Raw genomic sequence first — 16,030 nt, forward strand, 5'->3', positions numbered from 1 at the left:
CTATATTTATTTATTTATAGCATTTATACCCCGCTCGATAGCAGGCTCAGTGCGGCTTACAATGTATAGGTACAGAGTATCACAGGGATAACACAATTTGAGGATACACAGAAGTAATACAATGTATGGGTAAAAAGTGTCACTTAAATAATACAGTTGTTTAGAGAAGGGTAAAAGGAAGAGATGTGGGGGAAGGATTGAGGTATGTTTAATGTTAGTGGTGTGGGTTAGAGTCTTAACTTAAGTTGGGTTGTTTGGATAGGCTTGTTTGAAGAGTTATGTTTTCAGCAGCTTTCGGAAGCTTAGAAGTTCAGTTGTAGTTCGGATGAATCTTGGTATGGTGTTCCAGAGTTGACTGCCTAAAACTGAGAAGTTGGATGCATAGTAGGTTTTGTATTTGAGACCTTTACAATTAGGCAGGTGAAGATTGAGATATGTTCGCGAGGATTTGGACCTGTTCTTGGCTGGAAGGTCGATTAGGTTGGTCATGTAACTTGGAGATTCTCCGTGGAGGATCTTGTGGATCAGTGTGTGGATTTTAAGTGTATTCGTTCTTTAATGGGGAGCCAGTGGAGTTTTTCCCGGAGAGGTGTTGCACTTTTGAATCGTGATTTACTGAAAATGAGTCTGGCTGCCTTGTTTTGGGCGGTTTGGAGATTTTTTAGAATGTGGGCTTTGCAACCAATGAAGATACTATTGCAGTAGTCAGCATGGCTGAGTACTGTTGATTGAACCAGATTGCGGAATGTTTTTTGGGGGAGGAATGGTTTTACTCTTTTCAATACCCACATCATGTTGAACATCTTCTTCGTGATTGTTTTTGCGTGAGTTTCTAGAGTTAGATGGTTGTCTAATGTTACTCCTAGGATTTTCAAGTTGTCAGATATTGGAATTGTGACGTCGGGGGTGTCTTCATCAAAACTGGTTTCCTCAACTAAATCGACTGTGTTTCACCCTACCTGCAGACTCCCAGTCTCCCCACCATTAAAACACATCCCATTCCAAGTTTATTTAATTCTTGTTATACCGCCTATCGAAGACCATCTGAGTGGTTTGCATACAGCTGATATTATAGGATAGTATAGATAACATATAAATAGAGCACCACAGAAGAAAGAGGGACAGCAAGAACTCTATTTGGCATTTAGGAAAGGAATAGAGAAAAGAGAGAATATTGCATAGTTCAGACTGGCAGTCTACTGGCTTCCAAGTGTCCATTCATTTCTCACTTCATGAGTGAACTCCATGTTCAGCCACTATTCTAGGTATCTCCTGTGCCATGGAACCCTTATAAAGCCCAAAGGGAAACAAAGTAGAGTAGGACAATGGCAAATCCACAAGGAGCCAAAAGGGATGTCCACAAACAAGAGTTTTATTGATAAAGCACCACAACTGAATAGACCCTCAACCCAAGAGGTTTATTGATAAAGCACCACAACTGAATAGACCCTCAACCCAAGAGGTTTATTGATAAGACTCTCAACCCAAGAGGTTTATTGATAAAGCACCACAACTGAACAGACCCTCAACCCAAGAGGTTTATTGATAAAGCACCACAACTGAATAGACCCTCAACCCAAGAGGTTTATTGATAAAGCACCACAACTGAATAGACCCTCAACCCAAGAGGTTTATTGATAAAGCACCACAACTGAACAGACCCTCAACCCAACAGGTTTATTGATAAAGCACCACAACTGAACAGACCCTCAACCCAACAGGTTTATTGATAAAGCACCACAACTGAACAGACCCGACATGGAGCCGTGTTTCAGCTAAGGTCACCTGTCTCAGGGGTCACAGAATCTTATAAAATGCCGTCAAATTATTCAGTGCTGTGCTATCAGAACATCTGTATGTATAATTACAAAATGTATCCACCTCAAAGCTGAAGAAAAAACTACCATACTGAAGGTATCAAAACTTCAAAACCATCTACATAGAGTTTTTCTCTGGTTCTGACTGGGGAACTCTTATGAAGCCACCACTGGAGTTAGTTTTTCTAAAATATCCCACTTGAAAGGGCATAATCGAACGGAAACGTCTATCTCCATGGGCGTTTATCTCCGAGAACGGGTCCGTGAAGGGGCGGACCGAAGCGTATTTTCGAAAAACATGGACGTTTATCTTTTTTTGAGCTGGGCGTTTTTGTTTTTCAGCGATAATGGAAGCCAAAAGCGCCCAGCTCAAAAACGAATAAATCCAAGGCATTTGTTCGTGGGAGGGGCCAGGATTCGTAGTGCACTAGTCCCCCTCACATGCCAGGACACCAACCGGGCACCCTAGGGGGCACTTTTACAAAAATAAAAAACAAGGTAAAACAGCTCCCAGGTGCATAGCACCCTTCCCTTGGGTGTTGAGCCCCCCAAATCCCCCTCAAAACCCACTGCCCACGAGTCTACACCATTACTATAGCCCTAAGGGGTGAAGGGGGCACCTACATGTGGGTACAGTGGGTTGGGGGGGTTGGACGACTAAGCATTAAGCAGCACAATTGTAACAGGTAGGGGGGATGGGCCTGGGTCCACCTGCCTGAAGTCCACTGCACCCCCTAACAACTGGTCCAGTGACCTGCATACTGCTGCCAGGGAGGTGGGTATGACATTTGAGGGTGAAAATAAAAAGTTGTGAAATGGCATATTTTGTGGTGGGAGGGGGTTTGTGACCACTGGGGGAGTCAGGGGAGGTCATCCCCGATTCCCTCCAGTGGTCATCAGGTCATTTAGGGCACTTTTTGGGGCCTTATTCATGGAAAAACAGGGTCCAGGAAAAGTGCCCTAAATTCTCGCTAAAAATGCATATTTTTTTTCCATTATCGGCGAAAGGCGCCCATCTCTGATCGCCCGATAACCACGCCCCAGTTCCGCCTTCACCACGCCTTCGACACGCCCCCATCAACTTTGTCCGCATCCGCGACGGAGTGCAGTTGAAAACGTCTAAATTCGGCTTTCGATTATACCGCTTTATTCGTTTTTGTGAAATAAACGTCTATCTCCCGATTTGGGTCACAATATAGGCGTTTTTCTATTTCAATTATAAGCAGGATAGTCAGCAGGATTGACCAGACATACAGTCCCTCACACCTCCCCATGTTGGAATGGGCTCCTTATTCTCCAAAATGTTGTTGGGTTCCTAAGAAATCTATAAACCTCTTCCAATGCACTGAAACTCCAGAGTTTTACCCTCCTTTAGGGTTCTATGCATGGACCAGGGTGCATTTCTGAGAATGCTTCTCTGGTGGTTCTGGGTTTTAACTTTCCTCTTAAAGCCTAAATGTGACTTCAGAATCTCTCTCTCTCTCTCACACCTTCATATTTACCACAGTAGCTGGTCCCTCTCCAATACTCTCTAAACTCCTATGGATAATGTACGAACTCCCCCATGTTTTCACCAGGCAGGTAAGTTTCCAGTCCTCATGCTGAATTACCAGCTACAACGGCCATCCTAATCCTTCCTTCCTGAGCACATGCCCCTGGAGGCACATCTTTGGTTCAAGAGAATACCACATTTCCCAGAAGGCACATCTAGCTCCTTCCTCACCAAGGTGATGTCCTCTTTCTAAGTGACCTTGCTTTTTCAAGGCAGCACAAGGTTACCAAAACAGAGATGGCTCCACTGTACTATATTCCTGAAGGTTTCTTCTATATACCTCTCTGCCTGCCTCTGCTCTGCCAGAGAGCCCAGGAGCTCTTTGCACTGAGTGCACATGTACAACCTCTCTCTGACTGGTAGGTAATCATACAAGTGGCACTCTGTGCAAAATGCTGAATAACACCCCTCACTGCTGGGCTATGTCTACATCTTAATATTGTTGTTAGTTGTTAAAAGGATGCTTAATCTATTAGTTTTACAAGGACCTAGAAAAAAAAAGATGTTCTCACTTGCTGTACAGAATCCCTAATGGACTCTTGCTGTAAAAATAAAAATCCATCTTACTTCCTAATTGAGGTAACTGCCTATAAATCTTAGACTGTGCCTGGGAATAGGGGTGAAATGTAATAGCACAGAATGCTAAATTTAAAGAAACAGCTGTCCTGGACCTTCACACAGGAAAATACCTTTTGTAAAACCTTTCCTTCTCACAGTATTTCCCCAACAAACACCCTCGATGCATAGAGAATGAATTTCACTTTAACTGAACAGAATAGGCCTTGCTCAGAACCTGCTTTAAAAACAGTCTGTCTGGCTTTGTCCTGCTTTATGAATCACAGTTTCCTATGATTTTGAGCCGTTTTCACCCATGTCAGAGGCTTTTTCTTGCTGCTTGTTATCAGTCCCTCAGAGCTCCCAAGTTTTAGGTGACGAGGGAATTTTATCACAGGGTGCTTTGCTGCATGTGTCATACCTATTTTGTAAAAAGCAACATAGAGGGGCATAATCGAACGGCGCCGGGCAAATAGCTGGCTGGCCATCTTCGGGGCCAGCGCCGTAAGTGGGCAGAGCCAACCGTATTTTCGAAAAAGATGGCCGGCCATCTTTTTTTTTCGCTAATACGGTTGGGCCCGGCCAAATGTCAGAGCTCACCGGGTTTGAGATGGCTGGCATCGGTTTTTGCCCATAATTGAAAATAATGCCGGCGATCTCAAACCCGGCCAAATCCAAGGCATTTGGTCGTGGGAGGAGCCAGCATTTGTAGTGCACTGGCCCCCCTCACATGCCAGGACACCAACCGGGCACCCTAGGGAGCACTTCTAAAAAAATAAAAATAGCTCCCAGGTGCATAGCTCCCTTACCTTGGGTACTGAGCCCCCCAAATCCCCCCCCAAAACCCACTCCCCACAACTCTACACCATTACCATAGCCCTTATGGGTGAAGGGGGGCACCTACATGTGGGTACAGTGGGTTTTGGGAGGGGGGAGTTGGAGAGCTCCCATTTACCACCACAAGTGTAACAGGTAGGGGGGGGATGGGCCTGGGTCCACCTGCCTGAAGTGCACTGAACCCACTAAAAACTGCTCCAGGGACCTGTATACTGCTGTCAGGGAGCTGGGTATGACATTTGAGGCTGGCATAAAGGCTGGCAAAAAAGGTTTTTTTTGGGGGGGGGGGGGGGTTGGGGGGGGGGGGGGGGTTGATGACCACTAGGGGAGTAAGGGGAGGTGATCCCCAATTCCCTCCGGTGGTCATCTGGTCAATTGGGGCACTTTTTTGACACTTGGTCCTAAAAATAAATGGACCAAGTGAAGCCGGCGAAATGCTCGTCAGAGCCGGCCATCTTTTTTCCATTATTGGGCGAAGCCAGCCATCTCGTAACCACTCCCCGTCCCGCCCCCGCTACCCTGCCGAAACGCCTCCTTGAAGTTTGGCCGGCTCCGCGACAGAAAGCAGTTAGTGCCGGCAAAAATCGGCTTTTGATTATGCCGATTTGGCCGGGTTCAGGAGATGGCCGGCCATCTCCCAATTTGTGTCGGAAGATGGCCGGCCATCTCTTTCGAAAATAAGCTGGATTGGCACCTGTGTATTTTTACAAGAGCCCACTGGAAATCTCCTACATAAAGTTGCACCTGTTCTAAGGCATGAGTAACTTTGTCATGCATATACCGGTGAGAATTAGAATTTATGTGTATATTTTATCAAATCAGGAGCATCTACACACGTGGTTTTCTCGGTTTGTGAGTATATACACACTCTGAGTTGTTTATAAATGTACCTCCTACGTATAACTAAATAATTTTTAAAATTTTGTTCACTGGCAGGCAAGGTTGTTCTCTTATCCGTTTCACTTGATGCTTAAAGGAAATTTCTTTTGATATGTTCCACGCACAGAGCTCTCTGCTTTTCTTACATTTATAATGCTTCTCTTCATTGGAGTGTCTCAGGTGTTTTAAGCCCCTGCGCTCTGCTTTTTGCTGGTGTTTCTAAGCTGGTTTATTACTTGTAATTTCATCTGGTTCCGAGTCTCCTCGAGCCATTCACCTGCATAATTTATGCAAATGCCTTGGATTGTGTACAGGCCGTATTTGAAGGGTTTATTTGCAAATTGTACTTATAAGTTGTTTTAATAAATTGCTTAGTGGGTCCTATGTTGGCAAGAATCTCACGCTCTTGCCTGGATCAGCCAGATACCAGTGCATATGTTGTCACTTGTGATGCTTTTGTCACGATTATTTCTTGCACAGTAGAGCTGTATAAAGATATACAAAGACAGCAATAAAGTGAAATGTTCCATTTTTATACTAATTCTACTTGTTGTGGCAATATTTAAATCGATGCCTGGTGGGGTGTTTTCTTGCAAAATGGCATCTATAGAAAATGAAAGTGTAACTGAACTCTCAGATTAGTGGCACTGAGGGATACCACAGAGGCCAGTGTACAAACAATTCAGTGGTGTGTGTGTGGCCGAAATGGAGCATCTCTAACCATGCAGACATTCTAATATGGGATAAAAGTTCATATTAAATAATATAATACGATAAGAGCAATAACTCAGTTCAGGAATTACAGTGATATAAACTATAATATCGTAGCTGCGTACCAAAAGCTTTCGGCAATAAAATGTTTTTAATTGTCACATAGTTTTAAATGAAGCGGAAAAGCAGGCCTACTTTTGCTATCTGAAACGGAAGAGTTTGTTCAAATATCATTGTATATCTGACTCCTTTACACTATGGAAGATCTACCACTATTACCTGGCTATAATGGTGATAGTGGAAATACTTGTGCACCTAGAACTTTTAAAACTATAGTATGTACATAAATTTAAAAAATTATACATTCCATCATTGGTAGCCAGTGAAGTTTAACAAGTAAAGGGGACGCAAATAGATTCAAAAGGTTAACAGGGAGACTTTTCTTGATTATAATAAAGCTCCATTTTATTGGACTCTCCATTAATGTACAAGTGTGTGCAAAAATCCTTGCAGACTGAATAGTTAATAGCTAATCCTTACTCTCCTGTACGGCCCTTTATCCTCCTTGATGCAGTAGCGTCACTAGACAGCAGATTTTGGGTGGGTCTGCAGAAGAATTGAGTGGGCATGAAATGTCCTCTCCACCCACTCACCCCACACTCTCTGACCTTTCCCTGCTCCTCCTGGCACTTGTCCCCCTGAGCTGGTGGGGATTCCCCAGCCCCCTGATGGCACCCAGAAATTCTCAGCTCAGCTTGGCAGTCAGCGGCAGCTCCCCGAGCTGCTGGCATCTGCACATGCTCAGTTTCTGGGCACGCACGATTTAGTGGGCTCATGCGCAAAAACTGAGCATGCATGAGTACCAGTGTCGGGATGATATCTGGAAGACAAGGGGGAGTGGGGACCACCCATGAGTTGGTTGCAGGCCTTGCATTTAGAGCAGCATTCTAGAACAAGGCAGAAACAGAGTTGAGGTTGGCCTACAGTTCCCATGTAGGAAACAGTTTTGAGGCCTTACTTCAGTCCTATCTCTCTGGTCTCCTTTCATACGCTCCTGTGGCTTTTGTCCTTCAGAATTTACTAGGTGACGGGATAATGCTATAAAAGGGCATTGCACTACATTAAAAAAAATCTTTACAAAAACAAAATACGATTGAAACACATTTTTTAAAAGGACCATTATAATTTCTCTCTCAGGACCTGATCAGGCCACTACCTTTCCCCTCTCTCTCATCCTGTTATCAGAAACTGATCAGTCTGCCATATTTTGATTTCCTACTGATCCCTCTCAGTGTATCTGTAAAAGTCCTGATCCCTTACACCAATACTATGATTATACTCCATGCAGATTCAGGTCTCCCTTACACTGTATATGTGATTACAGTCTGAGCAGAAGTCAGATCTCCCTTAGATTGCGTGTTAGACAGTGGGGTTACAGTCTGGGAAGAAGGCAGGTCTCCCTTAGACTGAATGTCAGGCATTGGGGTTACAGTCTGGGAAGAAGGCAGGTCTCCCTTAGACTGAATGTCAGGCATTGGGGTTACAGTCTGGGAAGAAGGCAGGTCTCCCTTAGACTGAATGTCAGGCATTGGGGTTACAGTCTGGGAAGAAGGCAGGTCTCCCTTAGACTGAATGTCAGGCATTGGGGTTACAGTCTGGGAAGAAGGCAGGTCTCCCTTAGACTGAGTGTCAGGCATTAGGGTTATAGTCTAGGAAGAAGGCAGGTCTCCCTTAGACTGAATGTCAGGCATTGGGGTTACAGTCTGGGAAGAAGGCAGGTCTCCCTTAGACTGAGTGTCAGGCATTGGGGTTATAGTCTGGGAAGAAGGCAGGTCTCCCTTAGACTGAGTGTCAGGCATTGGGGTTATAGTCTAGGAAGAAGGCAGGTCTCCCTTAGACTGAATGTCAGGCATTGGGGTTACAGTCTGGGAAGGTCTCCCTTGGACTACACCTGTGATTACCTTCATGCTCTCTGTGGTCCATACTTGGAAATGGATGGAGCGCAGACATGCTGTAGAACAATGCAGTAAATTTAAAACGAATCGGAGAAAAGTTTTCTTCACTCAACGTGTAATTAAACTCTGGAATTCGTTGCCAGAGAATGTGGTAAAGGCGGTTAGCTTAGCGGAGTTTTAAAAAGGTTTGGACGGCTTCCTAAAGGAAAAGTCCATAGACCGTTATTAAATGGACTTGGGGAAAATCCACTATTTCTGGGATAAGCAGTATAAAATGTTTTGTACATTTTTGAGATCTTGCCTGGTATTTGTGACCTGGATTGGCCAGTGTTGGAAACAGGATGCTGGGCTCGATGGACCTTTGGTCTTTCCCAGTATGGCAATACTTATGTACTTATGTAACTTGTTACAATATCTCTTTCGTTAGAGTTCAGTACTGCTTGACAGCTCAGTAACCTCCAAAATAAGAAGTCACTTCATAAAGAAACTGCTGAAAAGGAAAATGCTATATGTATAACATACAAACCCATTTAAAAGTATTAGATTAAAAGTCCCCCGTGCACAAGGGACCTCCGGACATGCATGCACACATACAGATCCGGATGCAGCTTCCTCGCTGACAGATACATGACATCTCTTTGAGCTGCTTTTCACTTAATTGTATTTTCCAACTGAAAACAAAAGCCTTAATAAGAGTTTCTAGTTAATTTTCTGTCTTGTAATTACAGATCTCATTTTTCTGATAATTGAGCCGCAGCAATTCTGAGTATATTTAGTAACTGCGCCCGAGCCAGGCCATTCTGTGTCTCTGCCATCCCTGGTAATGACATTCGCATGCTGCTGAGGTGCTTTCATCCCATTCTGCTTCAAAGCAATTTCCTGCTGCACGGATGCTCTCCTGTGCAAGAGAAATCAGTTTGGCTCTCCCCAAACACGGCAAGCTGCGAGTTCCTTGCCTGCAGCACGGCAAGTTTGTATGTAATGATGTATTGCTGAGCTGAACAGCCAAAGCACTAGGAAGTACAGTGAGATTAAAATAAGTCATTCCTTTGTTAATTTAAATAGGTGCATGTATCATACTTTGCACAGTACTTTGTGGAAGGATGTCAGGGAAGGGAGGGGGTGAAGCTGCCGAAAGGTATTTTTTAATAGCAAATGAGAATGAATGAGACTGCTGGAATCATGTGCAGCTGCCTGGTTTCTGTGGCACTGGTGTTATAAGGTAGGTGTAATGAGATCCATGTAACTGTTCTCCATGGTGTAATCTCATTACACACACACACAACACACCGTGCACCTATTCTGTCCATAGGAAGTTCCCCTTCTGTGGCTTTGCATTCTCAGTAATATCACAGGTTTCATCTTTATCATATCAGGCCTTTTCTTCTGGCAGGACTCGGTCATCAATGTGCCCTATCTAAGTAGATTTGACAGTGTTCTGCCCTGAATGTGGTGATACATGTGTTTCTGGCACTTAAGAGTTGTGATCAGCACAGCAGCATCTTAAGATGCTACACTTTGAAAACCTGAAATGCTTCTCCTCCAGAATGAATTGAAGCTGTGAAAGAGAGCAGGATCCTTGAAGGGTTCTTGGTGTTGCTACTGCTTTAAATTGGTCTGACCACATGTAGAGGACAGAGACCTATCCAGAAACCTCTGATAACACATGAGGACTCTGCCGAGAGCAAGCCTGTGTCGAAAAGAGTTAGAAAGAGGGGTAAATAAATAGCAAATACAGGGAAAGAAGCAAAGGTCGAAACAAGAATAATTACACAGCTCTTTGTTAATTACAAGACCATTTGTGTGTTACTTAAATAATCATTAATTTCTCATTTGCGCTTTCCCCACCTTCCTTCCTTCCCCTTGGCAATCCTTGTCCTTTCTCCACCTCCCCCTCTGTGTCTCTTCTTCTACTTCTACCCATTGTGCAGTGCTCATTACTCCCAGTTCAGTGGGCTTTGGAATAAGTGTCTTATATTGCCTGCTTCCATTCCAGCTTTGGGAGCTTTGATCCTCTTGATTTTAACTTTGCCTTCTTTTTCTCTTGCTCCCAGGATTCGCCAGTTCTTCCGGTCGGGGAGTTCTCGGAGTCATTTCTACACTTTATCACTCAGTGGTAAGCTCTGTGTCCCAGTGTAAATGATACATCCCATTAATTCGCCAGCTTCAGTAGACCTTATGGTGCACCCCTGCATCTCTTCCAAGACGACAAGGACTTTGGTGCCTTGGGTAGATGGGAAGAGCTGAAGAAAGAGTTTAAATCCTTTCAATGTTATTTACATAAAGGCTTCTCTGATTCCCACCTCCACCATCCAGAGAGATGGCTTGTGGCGAAAGCTTATGCTAGCCAACAGCTTAAACCTGTCGGCTTAATTAAATATTTTGTGATTTTAAACTTTCAATTTACAAAGAGTTCTAACGCGTCCCAAATCTTAGAAATGAGCCTCTCTTTCTGCCTCTGACAAATGTCTGCCCTCTGTATTTTGCACAAAACAGGTACTCATTGACTAGTTCTGCCCAGACAAAAGGGCCAGGACTGGAACCCATAGCTACTGAAACTCACTGGGGGATTTTCCATGTTCTGCATGTGGAATTCCTCCTTATGTCTAATGGGGAAATTCATCCTCTGTATTGGAGAGGGTGAAAGAGCTCCTTCCTGTTCTGGAATCAGGTGGTCAGGAAGGCTTTCCTTCTTTGCTCCCTTACCTGCCTGGTTTCCTTGAATTTATGGTCACTCCACAGGGCTGGCCACCTACTGCAAAATTAACACCAGGACTATTCATGGCTCTTCAGCTTGTAGCTGGCCCAGGAAGTAAATGCTGTAGAAAGTTTTTTTTATAGTGGTGTGGAGAGGTTGTCACACAGGTCATTCTGAAAGGGAGGGGACCGGCTGGTTTTGGGGCTGTGGAATTTCAGGGCTGTCAGCAGCTGTATCTGCTTACTGATGTGTCCCCCCCCCCCCCCCCCCCCACCCCAGTAAAATGCACATGGAGTGACTCCCATAGAATGGAGCTGAGGTGAAAGGTGCAGCAGTGTTGCATGTATAGTGCAATCTGGCCTCCTGTCTGATGCTAAACCCTCAGAACCAGCCTTGAGCGGCATTGGGGAGGGGGAGCTTTCTTCTGGTGGACACATACATGAATCAGACAGCAGAGAGAGTACACATATGAATTTTCACTGTTAAAGTGTTCAGTACATTTAGCTTGGAAACTTACACTGAAGTGCTGGATTAAGAATATCCTGTCATTTAAATATGACTCCCTTATGTACTGGTGGTACAAGTGAGAAGAACTTGTTGAAATTAACCTTTTGTTTTTTTATTTTTGTTCCTTTTGTTTCGTAACACATAGCATGAGAAAACAGCCGAAGGAACGCCCAGCACCTGAGGAATTAATGGTAAGCAGGGGGACTGGGTGAGGCTATTTGGGGTACCTGAGTCTGCCATTTGTTAGGAGGAATTTGATGTCTGTAGACCCTGATTCACTTTTAGGTTTTTATACTGATCGAAAGTCCAACGTGTTGTAATTCTGGGAAGAATCGAAAAGAATCAAAATGACTTCCCCAAAGTAAGACTACATTTATAATGAACAGCCTGACCGCTTTCGCTTTTTGGAAGTTTTCAGCACGAACTAGTCTTAAATTTGGAATGGATATGCATGATCCAAAGTGAACGAGTCGAGGAGAAGGATTTGTCTTTTGTGAAGAAGGGCCTTGGCAGTGGGGGTGGGAGTGTGAGTGAGAGGGTAAAGGGGGAAAGGTGACGGTAGGAAATGATGGTGTGAGTGAGGAATGTGAAGGAAAGAGAGGCTGGGATAAGAGTGTATGGAAGGGTACGAGTGGGAGAAATGCATCCTATGTGTGCATACGCACCCTCGCTATTTTTGCACTCTCACTTCTCCAGGGAGCAGATGCTAGGATAAGAAGTGAGAAGCAGGTGTCATATCTCCGAGAACCCCTTCCCAGCATTTCAGATCGGCAAAAACACTAAACTCTTCCTCTCCCCCCCCCCCCCCCCCCCCCCACCAAGTGATAGACAAAAGGGACTTCCTCACCAGCTCCGTGTGTTTGATTCGTATTCCAGGCACATTTTACTCACTTAAAACTGTACAAAGCTATACGTCGACTGCTAAGACTGGGCGAATCAGGACATGGAATCCTTTTGTAGGCCACATCTGGACTATGGAGCTATTTCTGGGCTCCATATTTCCAGAAAGAAGGCAACAACCCAAATGGGGTTCAAGGAAAAGTATTTAAAATAAATAAATAAAGGGAATTGTCCTGCAAGGAGCGATCAGTTAGACCAGTCTAAATGTCGTTGGAAAAAAAGAAATCTGAAAGAGGATAGAGCTGTGGGTTCTGATAACAAGGCACATGTAGACCTCATCTGGATTTGCCGAGCTGGACGAGGGGTTTATAGAGGCTTCATTGTCTTCTGAGGAAGAATGGAGATAGGGTAAAATTGGGAATGTGCTTCCAGAGGAATTTGACTTGATTGTATGTATGGACGTGTTTAAGAAGTAACTGGACAATCAAGATCAATGGGTATCTCGGAAAGAAGTCAACTCTTTTTCTAGGAGACACATTTAACTTCCACAAATACAGTGTTTTCTGGTCACTAGCAGGAAGCTGCTCCAGCGACCTCTGCTGAACATCCAGCACAGTGGGCTTTTGGTCTCTCCTTGGAGTGGCTTAGCCTCGTCTTTATTGTAGATGAGCCAATTCATACACGGAAGTACAGTTGAGAAGGGGAATAATGTTCAACTGAAGCTGATCTTCAGTAGATACAGGAGAGGGAGCTGTCTCAAGGGGGAATCCCTTCTCTCCTTCCTATAGAATGTAGGAACACGCAGAAGAATAAACCTCCGACAGTCTAAGGGCACGTTAGCCTTGACTGTCATCACAGCACATAATTGCACCAGCTGCTATAGAAAAACCACATGACTGGCATGCTAGAGCTCCAGGGATTTCCTGCATGTGCCGTCTTATTACGAATTTGATTTTCCCGATACCTGCAGTCAGTTTTTGAAGCCTTATGCTGAGGTCATCCAGTTTTCGTCCTTGGGGACCACAGCCAAATGCAGGTCATCCCGTGCCACCATTTGCCAGTACTGAACTTCTGAAAGCCAAGAATGAGGAACAAAAGAGGACCTGATAGATGTATTTACAGTTTTTACAAACCCTAATTCCTGGGGGAAGGTCCCAGCAGAGCTGCTGTTCCTTTTTATTTCCCTGGCGTAGAATGAGATGATGAGGTCAGGAGAGAGCGTCAGACTCTTCCTTGCATCTCGGGGGCTCGCACAGTTCTCCTAGCAGTACACGTGACGGGGAGAGGAGGAAAGATGCTCCCAGATCGTTCCCAGGGGGGCTCTTCATTTAGCGTGTTGATGTGACAATGAACAAGCTGTTGAGATAAGGTCAGCATACAGCAGCATTAGTACAGAATAATTAGAAGCTGCTGTATTGCCTGTTCCAGCTCTCTAGTATTGCTGTAATGGGTGCCCAGATACCTCAGATCTGCTCCTCTCTAGTATACCATGCTGTCTTCTCTAGGGTGACTAATAACAATAATAGTGGGGGAGGGGTATTGGCTTTTTCTCCTGGTATTTCCCTTCTCACCCTTGTTTCTTTACGCTGTAAGCCAGTCTGTAGTGTACTGATAATTGCTCACTGGTTCAATTAAGCTACATGTAGCTCTTACTGAAAGAACCTTGTGCAGGACTCAAAAATGCTGTATTTATCCTCTGATGCATCAGGTCCCTCTTAAGAACCAGCTGTTCAGCAGGTGGTCCAGGTTTGGAGGCTGCTAATTAAGTTTTTCTAAAGCCCCCTGATAAGTTTGTTTGTTTGTTGTTTTTTAAATCAGAAAATGAAGAGAGGAGACTGTGTTCTGTCGCCAGGGGAAAGATTGAAATCCCTTTTTGCATGTATGGAAGAAGGTAGATTGGGAAGGCCAAGAGATGAGAAGGTTAGGAGGAGGCACAGTCCTTCTGCTTCCCACTCCAAATCCTGCCCAGTGGTACCAGACAGGGAAAGTTTCACAGGTTCCCACAGTCAGGAGAGCAGAAAAGATAAGCTTTTGAACGGCAGCTTTCCATTTCTAAGCTCTGTTTAATGGAATCTATGCATACTAACCATTCGGGTCAGAGAGACGTGGCAGGCCCCCCATCTGAGATCCATTGGCAGCTTAATACCTTATCTGGTCCACTTTATTATCTCCTACTGATCCCGGCCCCATTCTCCTCCTCTTTTGTTGCCTGTACTAGGGCTATGCTAAAAGGAGGTATCACATCCATATTAAAAACATATACCCATTCTATCTGTATGTAAATGTGCGAGGCCCAGCTGGAGACTGCAGTGGAGTTTGATTTTACTAATGGTTATTATCTGTTCTCACTGCTCCACAGCCAAGAGACTTTCAGGCAGCAAAGTCTATGCTTTTCATTTATCACTAGACTGCTCTGGTAATTAGGGTGAGGGATTTGAGAAAGAGGAAGCAGACATCTTATTCCTCTTTTTTCTACATCCCAGAACAGGCCCAGGTCCCACACTGACAGGCACGTGAAAGGTCTTTTATTCTCTGCATGTCTCTGTCACTGTTTGTTCTTTGCCTCATAGGTAAAAGCAGGATTGCTCTCCCGGTCTGCCCAAGTTTTCTCCTTTTTTTCACCTTTCATTTCCCTAAAACAGGAACAGAGCTATGGCTGTTGTGGCCACGCTTCCTGTTACTTTGCATTTAAACTTAAAGGTCTCCTTTTGACATTCGTTCTCCACTGTCTGTACCAGAGTGAGCCAGCATGGAGTCTGAAGGATGCTTCTCGACGCAGCATGCTCAGACTCTTGGGCCTCTTTGTGTTAAGCAGATAACTTGGGGATTGGCACATGCTGTTAACTGTAGCATGGATGTGCACTAACGCATTGGCTTCACACTTAGCGTGTGCTAATTTCTGCATTGACTGACAACACGCAATAGGGCAGGGACCATGCAGTAAGGAACTGTGTGTTAACGGTTAACACAGCGGATAAAGTGGAGCAGTTCACACTACCTCAGGAGATCTGTGTTACCTGCAATGCTGCTAACGCACAGTAGATGTATTTTGTTAACTCTATGAGAAAATGTTGGACGGGCTCCCAACAGATAATGCAAGGGCTTTGCATTTTAACGTGTGATAACTGCAAATTTTAACACATTCAGTAAAAGGGGCTCTTAGATCTGTGATAGTCATGATAAGCGACATAGGAAAGAGCATTTCAGCATGTTTCAGAAACCTGCCTATAGCCACCAATTGGGCAGAAGGGCTGGCAGCACATTTCATGTACCTGTATTGTCCATCCAGTCTGCCCAACAAGATAAACTCATTTTACTTGATATGCTATACTTTATATATATATACCCAGTTCGACATGTCCAGCGCGTTTGATATGGTGGACCACAACATCTTACTACATCTACTGGACACCCTAGGCATCGGAGGGTGCGCATTACACTGGTTTAAGGGTTTTCTGTCAACAAGAACATACCAGGTCAAAGGCACTCCAGATCATTCAGCACCTTGGAAAGCTTCTTGTGGGGTTCCCCAAGGTTCGTCCCTTTCTCCAACGCTATTCAATATCATTCTGTTTCCCCTTGCAACCGCACTAGCAAACCTAGGCCTGAAACCATTTATCTACGCAGATGACATAACCATCTCCATCCCCTTCCATACCTCATTAGATGAAATCACAGA

The 16,030-nt window shown here is 44.5% G+C and overlaps 1 protein-coding gene across 1 annotated transcript in view; it reads left to right on the plus strand.

The window, feature by feature from the left end:
• Window positions 1–16,030, plus strand: part of MAP2K5 (mitogen-activated protein kinase kinase 5) — a 406,422-nt gene that overhangs the window by 338,010 nt on the left and 52,382 nt on the right. The window contains exons 20-21 of the mRNA XM_030189796.1: window positions 10,361–10,422; window positions 11,657–11,702. Coding sequence (XP_030045656.1) covers window positions 10,361–10,422; window positions 11,657–11,702 — 108 coding nt within the window. The remainder of the gene's footprint in view (window positions 1–10,360; window positions 10,423–11,656; window positions 11,703–16,030) is intronic.

This window comes from Microcaecilia unicolor, chromosome 1 (assembly GCF_901765095.1).
Source record: "Microcaecilia unicolor chromosome 1, aMicUni1.1, whole genome shotgun sequence".
Classification (NCBI taxonomy): Eukaryota; Metazoa; Chordata; class Amphibia; order Gymnophiona; family Siphonopidae; genus Microcaecilia; species Microcaecilia unicolor.